This window comes from Pantherophis guttatus, chromosome 5 (assembly GCF_059756535.1).
Source record: "Pantherophis guttatus breed Tessera chromosome 5, ASM5975653v1, whole genome shotgun sequence".
NCBI lineage: Eukaryota > Metazoa > Chordata > Lepidosauria > Squamata > Colubridae > Pantherophis > Pantherophis guttatus.
This window is the reverse complement of record NC_142067.1, coordinates 39,578,634-39,597,356: the sequence shown is the minus strand read 5'-3', so window position 1 is coordinate 39,597,356 and position 18,723 is coordinate 39,578,634. Positions and strand designations below refer to the sequence as shown.

General features: G+C 35.9%; 1 protein-coding gene across 2 annotated transcripts in view; it reads right to left on the bottom strand.

Moving 5' to 3' along the window:
- Positions 1-18,723, bottom strand: part of EPHA6 (EPH receptor A6) — a 429,275-nt gene that overhangs the window by 49,523 nt on the left and 361,029 nt on the right. For both annotated transcript variants that reach the window (XM_034413652.3, XM_034413664.3), the window contains one exon: positions 533-742. In XM_034413652.3, the coding sequence (XP_034269543.1) occupies positions 533-742 (210 nt within the window). The remainder of the gene's footprint in view (positions 1-532; positions 743-18,723) is intronic.

Sequence of the window (18,723 nt, the reverse complement as noted above, 5' to 3'; positions counted from 1 at the left end):
TTTAAAATCTCCTTGTTCTTGTTTTGACTATGAAACAGATAGATATAGAAGGGGGTCCTTTATTGGAAGAATGGAATCTATAATTCCATACCTGTAAGAGCCAAATAGAAATTATGATGCTAAAGTTCAGCTTTATATAAGTTGCTGTCTTCCATACCTGGAATATTAACTTCTTTCATTTGTTGAACTTCTGCATATTGAAGAGTTCTGTGTGACAGCGTTGTTAGGAAATGATGAAGTGGCCAGTTCTACAGCTATTATATGTAGAGGACCTTGCCTGAAGCAAGTCTGGTCTTGTGTACATTCCAATAATATAGGCCAATTATTTCCTAAATAAGCTGACTGAAGCAAATTGCAGTTTCCCATTTTGCTCCTTGGCTTGCCTTCTTTGAAGGAAAACTCATTTTGATAGCCTGCTATTGTATATTATAGGCTATGGAAGAGCTGTATATTTGTACATGCGTAAAAAAATTCCATTCTCACCCTCATGAGTGACCTTTTTGTATTAGGAAAAAACCCCAAATGAACTTACAGTTGTTGTATAAGCTGCTTCAGGATCATCCTCTAGTACCCGTGATAATCCAAAATCAGAGACTTTGCACATGAGATTACTATTGACCAAAATATTCCGAGCTGCCAAATCCCGATGTACATAACCCATATCTGAGAGATATTTCATGCCTGAAGCAATTCCACGAAGCATCCCAACAAGCTGGATGACTGTGAAGTGGCCATCGTGTTTCTGAAAGGAAGATAGAGTTTCAGTTGACATTTTCGTATTGTGCTGGTCAAACATTAGCTAAATATTACAGTTTATATTTCAAAGATCTAGTTACTTTTTAGCTAAATCTTCCATGAATTTAATATATAAATTTGATAAATATCTGAACCCAGATTTTACTTGAAGCATAAATAATCAGGATCAAATTATTATCTTTTGGGCATAGTATCAAAGACCTAACCTTGGAAATGTCTACAATGCTGAGAAAGGTGGAAATAAAAAGAGGAGACCAGCAGCAAAATGTATGGATTCAGTGCCAATAAATACAGCATTGGAAGATGTGAAGGACTGCGTTAGGGACACAGTGTCCAGGAAAAAATCTACCCATGTTATCACTAAGAATTGACACTGACTGATGGCACACATTCAACCAATCAATTTTTACAAGGTGTAAGAATAGCTAACAATTTCTCTAAAGCTATCAACATGTCCAGCATGGAATTAACTAATTTCAGACAACTGCAGGGCATAATACTTGATTGAGCAATTTTACTCTGCACTTAACTGACAAGTGGTGTTTGCACTGTTATGCCCTGCATGAGTGCATAGATTATTAGAAGAGCCTCACATCAGTCAGTATAAGCCTCTCCCTCATCTCACTTTAATGCCAGGTCTTTCATTAGCCAAGGACTAAGCACTCTCTCATACAACTACCAAAGAATGACAGCATGAATATTTTGGAAGGCAATGCATTGGTGCATAAAAGGTGAGGAACAGAAGAGTTCCAGGATATAAATAATGGAGAAAACTGGAATACAGTATTGCATTGGAAAATAAAACTTTGTTTTTGTATATTAAATCTTTCCTTGAAATAAAGGGAAATAAATTTCACTGTTGTCTGTGGTCTATACTGGGGTATCAAATTGGCGGCCCACGGGCTGGATGCGCCAAGTGCAGGTCACACCCACCCGAGCTCCGTGAATGGGAAAAACTTCATAAAAGTCATGTAACAGCAACGTAATGCGGTGAGTTTGACACCTTGGTCTATACCAGTGATGGCTAACTTTTTTGCCATTGCGTGCCAGTAGCGGGGGTCGGGGAGGGTCATGCGCACACATGCCCATGTGCATGCGCACGCAACCCCACCAACCCCCGCTCCTGGCACATGATGGTCTCGTAGGCCCGTTTTTCTTTCTTACCTGGTTCCAGATCCTCTCTATGCATCTGGGAAAGGAGAAAACAGCCTTTCCCACTCCCTTGGAGGCCCTACAGAGGCTGAAAGGGCCCATTTCCCAACTCTCGGTGGGACAGGAAGTGACATTTTTTTGCTGTCCAGAGCCTCCAGAACCTCTCTAGGAGTCTCTAGCAGCCTCTCTAGAAGTCTCTGGAGGCTGGGGACAGGAAAAAACATCACTTCCTGTCCCACCGGGAGTCGGGAAATGGGCCCTTTCAGCCTCCGAAGGGCCTCCAAGGGAGTGGGAAAGGCTGTTTTCGCCCTTCCCAGATGCATAGAAAGGATCTGGAGCCAGGTAAGAAAGAAAAACGGGCCTTCCCCACCCCCCCAGGCCCTCCAGAGGCAGGAAACAGCCTGTTTCCCTACTTCTGGTGGGCCCAGAAGGCCCGAAAATCAGCTGGCCGGCACGTGCATGCGCCCCAGAGCTGAGCTGGCATGCCCACTAATATGGCTCCGCGTGCCACCTGTGGCACGCGTGCCATAGGTTCGCCATCACGGATCTATACCATGCTATAATTTACTAGTTAGAGTCTGAGAAAGACAATGGCAGTTTGCAAAATAATTCAGGACTAGATCATCTGTACATTCCTCTTGGAGGAGGAAGTGATAGAATCTAGTTACTAAGACTATATGAAAAACTAGGTTTTTTCATTGTGAGCAGCTGCTAGGGGCTTGACATTAATCTTGAAGATTGGGTATGTATATTTTAATGCTTATCAGTAAATTTGTTAGGGCAGGGATTCTGTTCCTGACTGCCTCTTAAAGCAGTGGGGATTTCGCAAATGTTTTGACTATATAATACTTTGCAAACTGACAGCTTCTTTCTCAGTCTCTCAGAAGTCCATCATAGATCCCTAAAGACAAATAGGAGTTTGAAAATAGATAGCAGCTGATATGTGAAAAATACTGCATTATACCATAGATGGGCATCCTGAGAGAACATTTGATGCTTTGCAATGGAACAATCTAGCGTATTTGAAGCTTATTTTATAGCAACTAGGTGTAAAAGTATTGTACTGCAGCTTTTAAAAATAATGATAAAATAAGTCCTTTTAAATCATACTGTCATTTCTGTCAAAAATATGCATAACATGTTACATTACATGTTACATTAAATGAGAAATTATTTCTTCTCTAAACCTGTAACAATTGTTTAATTAAAGATAAATACCACAATAATTACAGTAAGCCTAAATAATAACTTCTCAAGGATGTCTGTATGACAAGAATGTGGGCAACAAAGTCCAAGAAGAAAAACTTCAACATTATTCATTATTCATCATTCATTTTTGCATACAGAAAAGTTGGCTAAGAACTATTGCTTTCTGTTAATGAAATACTGTACCAAGGCTTTGTTGAGTAGAATATGGAGTTAACTATGAATGAATTAATAGTTAATTAAATTAATAATGATATCTGTAGAATTCCTAAGGGAAAAAGAAGTATCCCTTTTTAGTTTTTATATGCATAGAAGCTAACATACCTTCCCTTCCCATTTAAAATCATTTGAGAAATGAAGCTAAAGTTTATTTATTTATTTAAATTTATTAGCTATTCACCTCTAATCAATTGTATGTTGTGAATGATACGATAGACCTCGAGCACGAGCAATTTAAATATGAATTTATAATTATAATTCCATAAGTGCCAATAAAAAGCACTCCATATATGTTATTTAAAAATGATTTAAAATATATTTATTTTAAATTTGTTGCCAGAATTGCTTTTATTTGGCTGTAAGTAAATGTTCATTTCATGACCCTTTTCTTTCAACCTTCTAACAAAGATATACTGTATTCAAATGATACTGAATTCTGTTTTTTTAATTCTAGGAGCTGACAGAATCTTAAATCTTGGAAGTTCAAACATAGAAATAGAAACACACATGTGTTCATAGACACTAATCTACAACCCTGCACTGGTTGGTATTAAATTAATATTAATTTAGTACTAAAATTTAAAAGTATTAAATTAAGACATTCATTTTCTTTTTTCTTCTATGTCCAGTTATTTTTAAATTAAATAGTCAGCTCTTTTAGGACTAAACAACTTTTAGAGGTTAGAGAAAAGGATTTACTTACTTGTTGGGTTTACACATTGCACCAAGATGTGGCTGAAATAGAGTTGTGTGATTGTTGTTGTGTAGTTTAGCTTTGTTTAGAATGCTATGTGGATCATGACGTTAAATTAAATCATAATATAGCTAATTTGTTTGCTTATGGACTGTTACACGAATATGTAACTATTAGCAATAGTCTTTTGTTAACATGGGTTTGGATTTAGAAGTAGTAGATTTTATCAGACACTTTTTTCAGGTACAGATACAGACTACATGTCTTCTCTCTATTGAAATTTTCCAGATATTTCTATTATTTGTCCATTAGCAGTGATAATTACTGTTATAAATAAAAATTTAATTGCTTTTTATTTAATGACTTTTCAGCTTGCAATTTCTTATTCCGGCCAACAGATATGAGTGACAGATTTAGTTTTGAAGAGAATTCAATCTTAAATCCTAGGTATGCCTTAAATGTCTTTAAACACATTCTTTCCAAAATGTCGTAGTTTCTTGTCTTTCCAACAGAGGGAAAATATGTTCCTTTCAAATTACAATTTATTTATTTAGCATATTTATATTAGCTGCCTTCTCACAATAATGTGACCTGGGCAACATGCAAACCTGGCACCAGTTAAAAATTACAATTAAATCTAAAAACAGTCAAACATAAATAAAGATATTAAAAAAAACCTTCAAGATTGCAGGAGAACAATAATCATTTAATTTCAGGCAGCCATCTACTGGTTTTCCCATGGGATCCCTAAGGCTGATGAAAAAGGAACAGATTTTAAGGGTGTTCCAAAAAGCTAACAGACATAGAGCTAATGTCAGTTTGAGAGAATCATATTCTGGAGGGTAGGAGTCACAGCAGAAAAGACACACAAGTTGGACCCACCAGATGGAGCTCCTTTGATGATGGGACTGGCAGCATACCCCTCCTGCTGGACCTAATGGGATGGGTAGTTATAATATTGTGTAAAATTCTTAATAGATTTTGATGCCATCAATATAAAGGTTAAGATGTATTCTCACAGTGGATGTTGATAAAAAAATCCTTCCTGCTGCCATAGAAACTCACAAGTATATCATCTCATTCCCCCCGCCCCTTTTAAATCCTAAGATTCTTTAAGCCCCAGGGTAGATTCTCCATAATGCATTTTAAATAAAATCTGATAATGTTTTGAAATTATACAGTAACTTTAAGTTCTATGAAAAATAATTAACACTAATTTTTCCAAAAAGAGATTGATGTCTATTTGTATTTTTTACAATTACCTTATCTTGTAATATGGAATTGGCCTGGCCCCAAAGAAACCAAAAGTCCTTTTTATTTTAATAGTAGTTTTATTCTAAATTACAAAGTTTGAGTTTTTGTAGAAACCTTTTTTTCTATTAAAATATTTCTTTTAGAGATATACAACTGAAACTTTCCAAAATACAGCATATACCATGTTTTCCTGAAAATAAGACCTGTCTTATATTTTTTTGAACTCCGAAATAAACGCTTGGCCCTATTTTCGGAGATGTCTTATTACTTTGGGGCTCATGGAGCAAGATGTGGCTCCTCTTGCCATCTTACCTGATTTCCAGCTCTTTTTTTTTTATAGAAACTTTATTTGAGATTTTTTACAGAACAAAAAGGAAATAAAAAGAAAAAACAAACAAACATTGAAACAATAACGTAGAACACATAAATATAATAAACATTTTCAATTTGTATCGGATGTGCAGTGTTTTAACTATTTACATAAATAATACTTGGTGACATTTTAGCTCTCTTTTAACCAATATTTAACACACCTTAGATCTTTCTTTCATTTTATCATGCAACCACTTGTACCACCTTTCCCACACTATATAGTAAACTGACTTTTCATCATTTAATTCATAAGTTAATTTAGTCATCTCTGCGCACTCGAGTATTTTCTTAATTGTAAGCTCTTCTGGTGGTTGAATTTTCTCTTTCCAGTACTGTGCGTATGCCAATCTAGCGGCTGTAATTATATGGATCATTAAATGTGTCATTTCCTTTCTATATGGCTTCTTTATTATTCCCAGGAGGAAAATCTCTGGTGTTAGTTCAATATCTTCATCAATTATTTCGTATAACCACCTCCTAATTTTATTCCAGTATCCTTTTGCTTCCGGGCATGTCCACCACATGTGAAAGAAGGTGCCTTGACCATGGCCACATTTCCAACAATTGGGATGTATATTGGGATATATCTTCGCTAGTCTGGCCGGGGCTAGGTACCATCTATGAAACATTTTGTAATGGTTTTCCTTATAAGCCACCGCTCTAGTCAATTTAAGATTTCTGTTCCATGCCTCCTCCCATTCCCCAAAATTTATATTGCACCCTATATTTTTCTCCCATGCAATTATTTGATTCTTTGTAACATCTTCGAACTTATCATCGCTTAATAAATAATTGTATAGTTTTGCCAGAATCTTTTTATTTGTTCCCATCAGGACTTTATCCAATCCATTTGGTCCCGGTTCTAGACCGTATTGTTCTTTGTCCCTCTGATATCTGGATTTTACTTGTGAGTAGGTCCACCAATCTAAAGTTATTCCTTGCTCTCGTAAGGTATCATTTGGTTTAAGCCTCCCTCCTTCGTCTAGAATATCTTTATATCTGCCCATTTTCTCCCTCTCCCACCTATTTGGGTGAGTCAGGGCCTCCATCGTTGAGAGCCAATTTGGGATTTTTTTGTAATGTTTTTGCCTGATCTGGGTCCATGTTTGTGTCAAGGAATCTCTAATTTTATGTCTATGGAAATATGTCTTCTTTTTCTTCTCCGTTTCCCAGATGTGGGCGTGCCAGCCTTTTTGCAAGTCATGGCCTTCTAAAGTAAGAATTCTCTCATTTTCCAGGGTGATCCAATCTCTTATCCAAACTAGCTTGGTTGACCTGTAGTATATTTCCCAATCCGGGAGTCCAAATCCACCTATATCTCTTTTGCCCCTTAAAATTTTAATGGAAAATCTCATTTTTTTCCCCTCCCATATAAATTCTCTAATAATTTTGTCTAATTCTAGAAAAAATTTTTTATCTAAATTTATCGGTATATTTTGGAATAGAAATAATATTCTGGGGAGGATGTTCATCTTAATTGTGGCTATCTTGCCCAAAAGTGATAGTCTTATTTTTTTCCAGCTATCTAGGTCTTGTTTTATTTTTCTAATTAGAGGAATATAGTTATTGTCTTTCAGGGTCGAACATCTTGATGTAATCCAAATTCCTAGGTATTTAATTTTTTTGGCAACCTGTAATCCTAATACTTCTTCTATCTCGTTTTGCTGACTCTCAGTTGTGTTCTTAATCAATACTTTGGTTTTAGTTTTGTTCAATACGAAGCCTGCCACCTCTCCATATTTACTTAATTCCTCCAATACTTTAGGTCCCGACTCTATAGGGTCTTCAAGGATTAGGGCTACGTCATCTGCAAATGCTTGTGTCTTATAAGTCTCCTTCCTGATCTTCAATCCTTTTATTTCGTCGTTAGATCTAATTTTCCGTAGAAGGACTTCTAGGGCCAAAATAAACAGTAAAGGCAATAGGGGACAACCTTGCCTTACTCCCTTACTAATTTGGAATGTTTTAGTCCTATCCCCATTCACCAGGATACTCGCCTTTTGGTTATTATAGATGGATTTAATCATCATTTCAAAATTTGTTCCGAATTTCATAATCTCAATTTGTTTAATCATAAATTTCCAATTTAGATTGTCAAATGCCTTTTGAGCATCGACAAAAATCAGAGCCATCTGTTTTCCGGGGTGTTCCTCATAGTACTCTAGCGTATCTAGCACGATTCTCATATTATCCCTAATTTGTCTCCCCGGTAAAAATCCATTCTGGTCTTTATATATCCAATTATTTAAAATCTTTTTCATTCTTTCCGCCATTATGCCCATGAATAATTTGTAGTCCGTATTTAGGAGCGAAATTGGTCTATAATTTTGAATTTGTTTTGGGTCGGCACCTTCTTTCGGCACAAGTGTGACATGCGCCTCTTTCCATGACTCTGGAATTTTATGGTCTAACAGTGCATCATTAAAAATTTCTACTAATTTCGGTTGGAGTATTTCTTCTAATTTTTTATATATTTCCCCTGGAAATCCGTCAGGTCCTGGGGATTTATTGTTTTTCAATTTGGAAAGGGCTATTTTTAATTCTTCAATTGTAATCTTTCTATTAAGCATTTCTTTCTCTTCATCAGTTATTTGTGGGAGCTCTGCTTTTATCAAATATTTTTCTATTTTGTCATCCGATATCTCCTCTTCTTTATATAGAGATTCGTAATATTCTCTCACCCTATCTCGTTTTTCTTCCTCGTTAGTCAATAATTTGCCCTTAGAGTCTTCTAAAGTATGGATTATTCCCCTTTCATTTTCCTTTTTTAATTTATAGGCCAGCCACCTCCCCGATTTGTTGGTATTCTCAAAAAGATATTGTTTCGTTCTTTTCATTCTTTGTGCCAACTCTTCTTGCTCCATGATATTTATTTTATGCTTCCACATCATCCAATTTTCTTTGGCTGCTTCATCTTCTGGATTATCTTGAAGTTTTCTTTCTGCTTCTCCTATATGATTTAAATAGTCTTCCAGGGTCTTTCTTTCTTCTTTATTTTTATGTGCGGTGTATGAAATCACGACTCCTCTCAGGTAGGCTTTCATTGTGTCCCAAACTATTGCGCGGGATGTGCCTTTGTTTTCATTTTCCTTGATTTCCTGTCTCTGTCTCCCTAACCCTAACCAGAAGAAATGGCGGGGACTAGCTGCACATGCATTTAAATATTTTCGGGGAGGGCTTATTTTTGGGGAGGGCTTATTTTAGTGCATGTGCTCAAAAGCCCGATTATTATCAGGGGATGTCTTATTTTTAGGGGAAACAGGGTGGTATATAATTTATACTATTTTTTTTATTCCATATGCACATCTTTCAATTGTACTTCTTGTTTCTTTTACTTTTGACTTTCTACTATTGGCAATACAACCTACAGACTGTACTGATGCCCTTTGTCTTGTCTTTTATGTGCTAAATGTTTTAGTGCCTTGTGCTGCGGTGCAAAGATTTTAAACAGGATTTCTATGCTTTATTTCTCTATTATTATCCATTATTTTCAAACAATATTTCCTCCCACACCATTTGCTGTATTTCAGTCTATCTAGTCTGGGTTGTTTTTCTTTCTGCAAAGTTTTTCAGGCCATATATCAAAATAGAACTGTATGAAGTCTCTACTTGCATTTTTCACATGCTTTCGAACTGCTAGGTTGGCAGAAGCCAGGACAAGTAACGGGAGTTCACCCCATTACATGGCACTAGGAATTCGAACCGGTGAACTGCCTACCTTTCGATCAACAAGCTCAACATCTTAGCCACTGAGCCACCGCCTCCCAATAAAGTTTATCCACCTAGAAATGCACTATAGGCAGCATGAAGTTGAGTTTCAGTGCTATCCACTATTCTTTATTTAGCTAAAACATACCAACATGAAATCTACTGACCCATTGCCAGTTTTCATCCTTTCCCCATTACTGCTAACCTGAGGCCTCCCTGTTCATAGCTTAGCAAGTCAAAATGACATCACAATGATTACATGTATATTGCCACATTGTTCAAAGGTGTTGCACATGTACTTAATTCATAATTTTTGATGCAAGCATTTAATTTGCATTATTTGTACCAGGAAACACATAGCATTGTTTGCCAGCCCTTGCCTTGTCTTCAAAAACCGACCTCTGTCCAATTCAGTTTGCCACTTTCAATTGCATTTAAGTACAGTTTTTGTTCAGTAGGAGTCTGCTAGTCTATTGTTACAGTGCATTTGCCTGGACTATGCCGTTTGGTCGTAAGATATGCCTACCATCCATTTTCAGGTGCAAGAAATACCAAAGTAGTATTTATTTTAGAACAAATTCAGTAACTGCAATCAAGAACTGATTTTCAGAAGGTACAGTATGGAAAAAATGTTTTCAGTTCTTAGACAAATTAAAGAGATGTCTTGATTGTTGATTGTCTTGACTGTGAATTTATTTAATCTGAATTTAATCAGTTTTAGATAGAATTCAAATTTGTTGAGCAGTTTATAATGTATTCATCAAATGTATTACAATTTCCATCGTTTAATAATAAGGAATATGAATACACCACAACTTCTAAAAATGTCCACCATAACATTGTACAATAATTACTGGACACCACCCAGAGTTGCTTTTAATGAGATAGATTATATAATCACGATAAATAAATAAATAAAAATCAACACCAATGAAAATAGATATGACCCCAAACATAACACAGCACAGCAATACATGATAGTGATTCAAAGGCTTTACAAAGTAATTATTTTTAACAACTTATAAAAAATCTACCAAGTTCAAACTAATCAAACTTACAAGAGAAGACTGTTCTAAAGTGTAAGTGCTCCTACCCTTTCCCCCTCGTTTCACCATAATAAGGGAGAGGAAATAGCAAAGTGCAGTCCCAAACTCATTTCCCTGATGGTTCTAGTCATTTTTCATCTTCCTATCACAGTGCTCCAAGCACCTCTTCTGCTACTTCATTTCCTGGACATCCTCAGTAAGCCAAGAATTCACTAGGGATCATCCAGCCAAGGGTAATCATGGCAATCAAAGCATTCTGGTCACTTTCTGTTGCATGGAGACGAACAGACGCCCAAAGGAACTGATTACAAGGTCACAATGGATATTTCAAAGAATCTGCTGGAAACCACCAGGATCCACGAGGCACCCAGTCATCCCATTTAATCTACACAGATCCCAGGTCAATCTTATTTGGACAGAAGATTAGAAGTCTTTAAAGCACTGTTCTCCAATAAAGCTGCATTCCATCCGCATGTTTCCTAATGGAATTTAGAGTAACGTTCTATGAATTCTGTAAATGAATGTTAGTTCGTTTGAGATGCTAGAGTATTTTGAAAAGATACACATGAATTGTATAATGCTTTTCTGACAGATGGCGATGTTTCTGGTATGCAAGTGAACTGGCCCAGGGCTCCCATCTTCTTCTTCATCTGTTATATTAAATACCCCACATACAATGCATGACTGAATAATAATTAATAAAAATTTTACATTGCATCTGAGGTAAATTCATATAATGGGCAATTGATACAGATAGGAGCAGGATATTAGTTCTGCTTCTGTTTCAAAACAGTTCCATAGCCCTTAAGAGAGCTTTTTAATACTATGTCATGAAGTGGTGATAATTGTGACTCTGAGTGAGTATGCAGCAGTATATTGTCCAAGAAGCAATGACAGAAGTCAATGCTGGAACTCACTGAAATCCACTTTTGGCTCTGTTTTTGTAACTAATGAGAAGTTTGAGACAGATATGGGGGAATGAAATTGTTAATGTTCAACTACTGGAATAAAGTGTATATAGCAATTTTACCTATTTCTGTCAGCAAGTAATGCACAATACTTTCACCTATATTTTAAGAACCATAAGATTTAAGAAGATATTTAAAGAAAAAGATCAAAAACTAAAATTGTGTGGTATATCTGATTGTAGCATTTTCTGTCACATGCTACATGCTCCAATATAATTTTGGACCAATAAAACAAACACTGTTGTAATTAAATATTTTTTTCCCCAAATGCAGATGCCCTTGCCTTTAGGATATATGTTTTAGCAAGATTCCTGATATATACTGTAAAATCAATTTATTGATTACCCCAAAGATTCTCATTTGGGGCTAGATTTTTTAACTAGACTATCAACCTTGAAGCTGACCTGACTGAAGCCATTTGGAAGCTTCAGTGTTGCCACACTGGAGCTGAGAGATAGGGAGGGGGGAGTAGAGATAGCTGGGGTTTTGTAGCCAAAACAAAATACTTTCTCCTGGGAACCAAGAACATTCCCACAGGTGGCCAGAGAGAGAGGAGGAGTGAAGTTACCAGGCAATCAGGCGACACCTTGATTTGACCATGTGACTGATTGTTTGGGAAAGGGGAAAAACTTTTAATTAGGTGAAAACCGCGGGAACCTTCAGAGTTAGTTTTTATCAGAACTGTGCCAATATGATATATCCAATAAAACTATTCTTTGAGGAATCTACCTGCCTCAGAGTTTATTATTGAGTGTATTACTTGGAACCCTGATATTCACATTTGAATAAATGTATATGTATTTTGATATACAAAATTATCTGGATATTTTTAAAAATTATTTTCCCACAAGAAATAATAGAAACTTTTTACTGAGCATTTATATTACATGGTGTCTAGTGCATACTTTTGATTCCCAGGATTTATTCCCAAAATCACTTTTGATATAATTCCCAGTTGTCTGTTAAGAGTGTTTATCAGTCTTGGCAACAATTCATAACAGTAAATTTATCCAAGGCACTGTTCCATCAAATTCTAAGCAGTCTTTAATAGTTTTGCCAAATAAACTATTCTTGACAGCCAAAGGTATATCTAATGCCTGGCTGGTTTCACTCTTATATTGCCATTCTAGGGTACATGAAATAAATTATTTTATATTCAACAGCTGATGCTGTTTTGCAAAGCTTGTTTCAAGAAATATTCCAGTCCAGTTACAGAATGCTGCATAAAATATTGACAAAAAAATCACTCTCTCCAGTAGAAGCTATTCATTCCACATAAACATTTTGTTCATAAAATATGCCAGGAAGTAACCATTTTAAACAGAAAACTGTATGAATGAAACTTGCATGTTGCCCTCAACATTTAATTATGGAGTTTTAGAAATGCACTAATTTCAATCATTATACATTCTCTGCCTCCGATTGCACGGATCAAACTAAAAAAATGGGGAATCAAGACATTTTATACTGGAATATAATGGAATGAATATTTAAAGAAGTTATGTAATCTGATCCATAATTTAAAGTAGCCTCTAGGCATTTCCCCATTAGCCCACAGCATCTTGTTGATTCTCTATTTTGTAATTTTACACTGTGCCAAAAGTTTGACTTGCACTAATTAAAATGTTTTATTATTTTAATATTAATAATCTAAGAATCATGTTTCACATTCTACTTGACATGTGCAATATGCAAACATCTGAAAAGTGTAAGAGTACACATCTTGAATTGTGGAAGAAACTTCCAGCATCCTTAAGAAACATGTCTAACAGTGAGGGGTGCTGGGAGTTGCAATTAAGCAATAACTGGCCTGTCAAATTTAATTATTCATCAAAGGTATTCCCATGGGCAGAATCACATGCAGCGAAAAAAATAGACTTTATATCAACAGAGCATGAGGAAGTTTGGGAGAGAGGAGGACCGAGCAAAAGAGAAAAAGAGCTCATATATTTCTAAAAATATGACCTCCAATAGTGAGTTGGGTGGCATATAAATTTAATAAATAAATGCTTGTTTTCTAACATTTTAAGACTTTCCAGAGAATAGAACTACATTACTACTGCCTGGAGTTTGTGATTTTCCTATTTCTTGTATATTGAGATCATACAGAAGCATTTTTCAAATCAATCACTATTTAGAACTTAGCAAAGACTGGGAATTTCTCTACAGGAAAACTAAAAGCACAAAGGCTTCACCATGCCCTCAAGATGTTAGATTTCATTAATGAAAAACTGATTTTAGACCAGTAGAACAATCTGCCAGTACTGAAATAGCTTGAAAGGACCCTGAAATAATTGGGGTGGCGAATTTATACAGGATTGTTTGAAGGTTTTGCTTTTAAATATATTTTCCTTAGAAGCGTGGTTTCTAGATTCAGCCAGACTTCCAGCTTAGCTAAGCTATTAAAAGAAATGTAAATCAATACTCCACTCAGTGTGCTGAAGAACAAACTCTTTCCAGAATATTCTTATTTTCTCTATAGAGTTAAAAAGTATCTCATTTTGATCATCATGCAAAGTTTGTAATTCTAAGACTGAATGGAATCCACCTGTCCCATATGGAGGCCCTTTTCTTCAAAAACACAAAGAACAAAAACAAAACAAGAATCCCTTCTTGGATTCTCCTCTCTATGGGACCAGAAAAATCACTTGTCCAGGTGATTATAATACATAGTTGGTGAGCTGTATCTTGCTAGATGATTAGTGAATGCTGAGTGATGTATAATATCATTTGTGAAATCTGGGGTTTGAATGGATATCAACAGTACACGAACCTTGGTGACTTTGATTGTGTGGCATTGATTGATTATGGATGTTCAGGAATTCTGACAACCTGATAATGTGTTGAGATGTAGTGCAGTTAATACTTGATAGCATCACTTAGTGCACAGCAAGATGCTATGTTCTGGTGCCGTTACAAGCTAAAAGCTAAAACAGAAGCAGCTGCTTTTAGATATTGCATGCTTCTGGTTATTTGGAAAAGTGAAACATCTTTAGTTCCCAATATTTTAAAAGGCTCTAAATGTTAGGATATGAAGAAAATAGGTAAAGACAATCCTTATGAAATGTATCAATCAAGTAATGAATTCCAGAACTGTCTTCCTATACAATCAATCTACCCAATTCAATGGGTTTTTTTTCTCTCTATATATATTTATGTCTATGATTTCTGGATGTTCTTTCCATATTATTTTGTTAATAAGTGTCCTGGAAAAATGTACATGAAATGAAAATTCTTACATAAAACAGTTTCACGAGCAACACATTTTATTACTGTTTTTAAAATGTTTAATTTATGAGTTGTACTGGAGCATTATAACATACTAACTTCAATAAAAAACACTTTTTCTTTTTATTATTTTAAATTATGTTAGTATTTTATTGTCTTACCTATTTAAGATAATATTTGAAAAGCATTGAAAAGCATAAAAGGAGTTTTATGACCAAAATTGAAATGCTAGGCATATATGGCTATATGGATAATGGATATATGAATGGCAATAGCTTTACATTTGCCCTAGCTAGTGCTTCCTGAATGAGTTGTAAGATAACTGCATGGTGAAGCTCTTCATTAGTAAATTCATTAATTTATTGTGGTGAGAAATACTTTCCTTCCCTTAGCTGCTAGTATACAAAAGACATTTGAATACTGGCAGAAATAGTGATAGAAATACATATTCTTTCTTTCTGTGCCAGGAAAAACTTGCCTAATCAAACTTTTGAAATATGCCAAGATTTGTTGAAAATTTAGGCAAGATTGGCAGGGAAGCTTTTTCACAGTGATCTATCCTCAATTTCTAAATTGATGTTGCCTGGTTAGATGCTCCAGCTGCCAAATGACCTAGTGTCATGGAGTACCTGGCAGAGCAAACAACAATAATTCAGTTACTTTCTCTCTCATTCAAATTATGGCAATGGTGGCAGTCCAGTTAAAAGAGAAAGTAATCTACTAGTAATGTTCCATTTCCAGCCAAGGGTATCAGGGGCCAGACTGAGAAACCAGGCACTTATGTTCCAGCACCTGGTCAGTTACAAGCATAGTTACTGAGTAGTCCTCAGCTGGATAGTACTTCACTTATGAGATAGATAACACCCATATTCTGATGTCTAGGGTGACTTGACAGCAGAAGTTGTATTTGCTCAGCTGCCTTTCTCACTCTGCTATTCCTGGGAGCCCACTTTAGATCCCAGCCTATTGGAAGATATTGTCTGAATCCTTAAAACAGCTGAAATATTGGGACTATGATTTGTGTAGCCATTCCTATTATATCTTTGCTCATGAATTTTTGGTTCTGTGTGCTGAAGTGTCAGAGCACAAAATGCAGGCATCCCATGAAACTATTTCTCTAAATGCTTTACTCTCTAATTTGTAAAACGCTTTATCCTTGGTTTTCAATAGAAAGCTAAAAACAGCCCAAAGCATTTGGGAGAATTGATGTTAAGATAATGTAATGGTTGAAACTGATGAAGCATGGGATTTTGATTTTCATGCCAAAGATACCCATTTGGTAAACAAGGAACAGATGGCTTAAAGCTTCAAGGCCGGAAAAAGAGCAGCCAAATGTGCACTGGCTCAAATAGGCAGGAGAAAGAAGCCCAGAATTTGAACTTTGGACTGATTAAGATCATATCCATACATAATGCATATATACACAGTAATATATGGATTTCTAAAATTCAGCAACTGAACACTTATTTAACATGTTTGTGTCTGCTCTGGAATGTAGAACTGAATGAGAACAAGAGTTTTATCACTGTGCCTGGCAGGAAACTCATGCTACCATTTTTGTTTATCTTGTTGTAAACATTTATTTCTACAATCATATGGGCAAGTTTGATGAGCTCAACAGAACAATTGAGTGAATTTGCACATATAATCAACTAGCTGGATGTCCGTGCTTCACTATGAAACTATGTGATTGGACGTGATTAATAGACACTTAAAGCCTGAAACTTAATGTAGAATGTGTAACTCCGTAGCATCAGAATGTGTTAATATAAGGCAATTGGCAGTTGGAACAGAGGGGGAGGGGGAGTAGAACGTCTCAGCCTGCAGGCTGGATGAGTCATGCTCTACCCACGCCCATGCCTGGTTTACCGAAGGAGTAGCATCAGAGCGTGTTAATATAAGGCAACTGGCAGTTGGAACAGAGTTCTTTTCAGGTGGGGAGGGGGAGTAGAATGTCTAGCTCCTTAGCATCAGAGCATGTTAATATAAGGCAACTGGCAGTTGGAACAGAGTTCTTTTCAGGTGGGGAGGGGGAGTAGAACATCTAACTCCTTAGCATCAGAGTGTCTGAATATAATACTGTATATGAAATACTAATGATCTGATGGTCATTTCGAAAAATCCTTTCTTAGCGAGCACCTACAGTAGAAGCCAAGAGGAACATACATGCCAAATTTCAAGTTTGTAGGCTTAACAGTTCTGGAGATTTCGTGATGAGTGAGTGGTATTTGGCTTTGATAGATAGATAGATAGATAGATAGATAGATAGATAGATAGATAGATAGATAGACAGACAGACAGACAGACAGACAGACAGACAGACAGACAGACAGATAGATAGATAGATAGATAATGCTGCTATTTTTTAAAAAAATTTAAATTTTTTAAATATAATACATACCATACATATTTTGTGGACAGGGTATTGACTGGATCGAATCTTTTTAAAACAATGCTAACATAATACAAATAAGTATGCATAATCCTGATCTTCCAACTTCAACAGTACCATTCTCTCTTTATAATTCTTTATCATTTTCCCCATTAATTCGTTTAAACATAAATAACATTTCTTTGCGCCATGTATTTGTTGTCCCCTACTGTTACTAATATTTAATATTTTGAGACTTACTCATTATTCCATCATAATTTCAATATCCCAAATTTTCTCTATTTGTCTTTTTTATTTTTTCATTTTATTAATATATTTTATCATTATCCATCATCTCTTCGCCTTTTTGGAGTTCCATCATTTATTGACTTTTTAATCACCCTTTTATTTCTCTCTCTTGGACTCTTATAACTCTTTTAAATATTTTTATACCTACTGAACAGTCCCTTCAGGTTTCCCTTTGTCTCTTTCTGCTGTATTATTTGAACACCCATCAATAAGACTTTCTTTTTTTTAAAGATATTTTTCTTTTTTCTCTAAACCTTTCTTTATTTTGAAGAGATCTTTCTTTTTTCTCTGTTCTATAATAAACGTTTAAGGAATTATCTAATGGATTTCTTACTTAATAATCTTTTCTCTTCATTATCTTTATCTTCTTGCATCTTGTTTTGATTTTTTTCCTTCCACTGCTTCTTCTAATTTCTCATCTATTTCCTGAATATCATGTTCATCTCTTCCCCCCCCCCCCAATTGTTGTGTGGCTTCTACACTCATTTCTTTATCTTTGGACAATCCCATTGTTCTTTATAGTTTCATGCATGTTTTTGAGCATCAAAATTATCTCTTCATTTGCCTCTATTATCCTCTGCAGATCCATTTTGTAACAATTTAATAAAGATTATTCAGTATACCTCTTTGGTTCCAACATCTCAATAACTCAATAATTTAAAAACTCCAACTTAATAAAATTCAGTCAATCCCATAGTTATACCTCCAAATCCCCTAAATTTATAATCTTTAAAATTATTTAGTAATTTACACCCTTATGGTTTTCCAATTACATATCTTCCCAATTGTCCAAATTTTAACTTTTCTTCTTTTCCCTTTTCTTCTATCACCTTTCTTCTTTTGCTTCATAGAATTTCTCTCAAATAGCATTAGTAATCCAAATCCAAGTTAATCCACTAGGTACCTCCAATCTTTCAAATCCATAATCCACTAGTCAGTTTCAATAAAGTTTAGTTATTTGTAATTTAGTTCATCTTAGAAATCTTCAAGAAGAAGAAGAAACTCATTAGGTATTTTCAAAATATCCAAATCGTCTTTAACATTTTCCATGGAGTGACTAGGTCTGTGATGGCAAACCTATGACATGCATGCTACATGTGGCACGCGGAGCCATATCTGTGGGCATGCGAGCATTGCTCTAACTCATCTCCAGCATGCATGTTTGCACTGGCCAGCTGACTTTGGACCTTCCAGGCCCACAGAAAGTAAGGAAATGGGCCATTTCTAGCCTCCAGAGGGCCTCCAGGGGGGTGGGGGTGGCTGTTTTCACCCGCCCCAGGCTCCAAGAAAGCCTCTGAAGCCTGGGGAAGGCAAAAAACAGGCCTTCCGGGTCCACCGGAAGTCAGGAAACAGGCTGTTTCTGGTCTCCAGAGGGCCACCGGGGATGGGGAGGCCATTTTTGCCCTCCCCAGGCACCAAGAAAGCCCCTGGAGCCTGGGG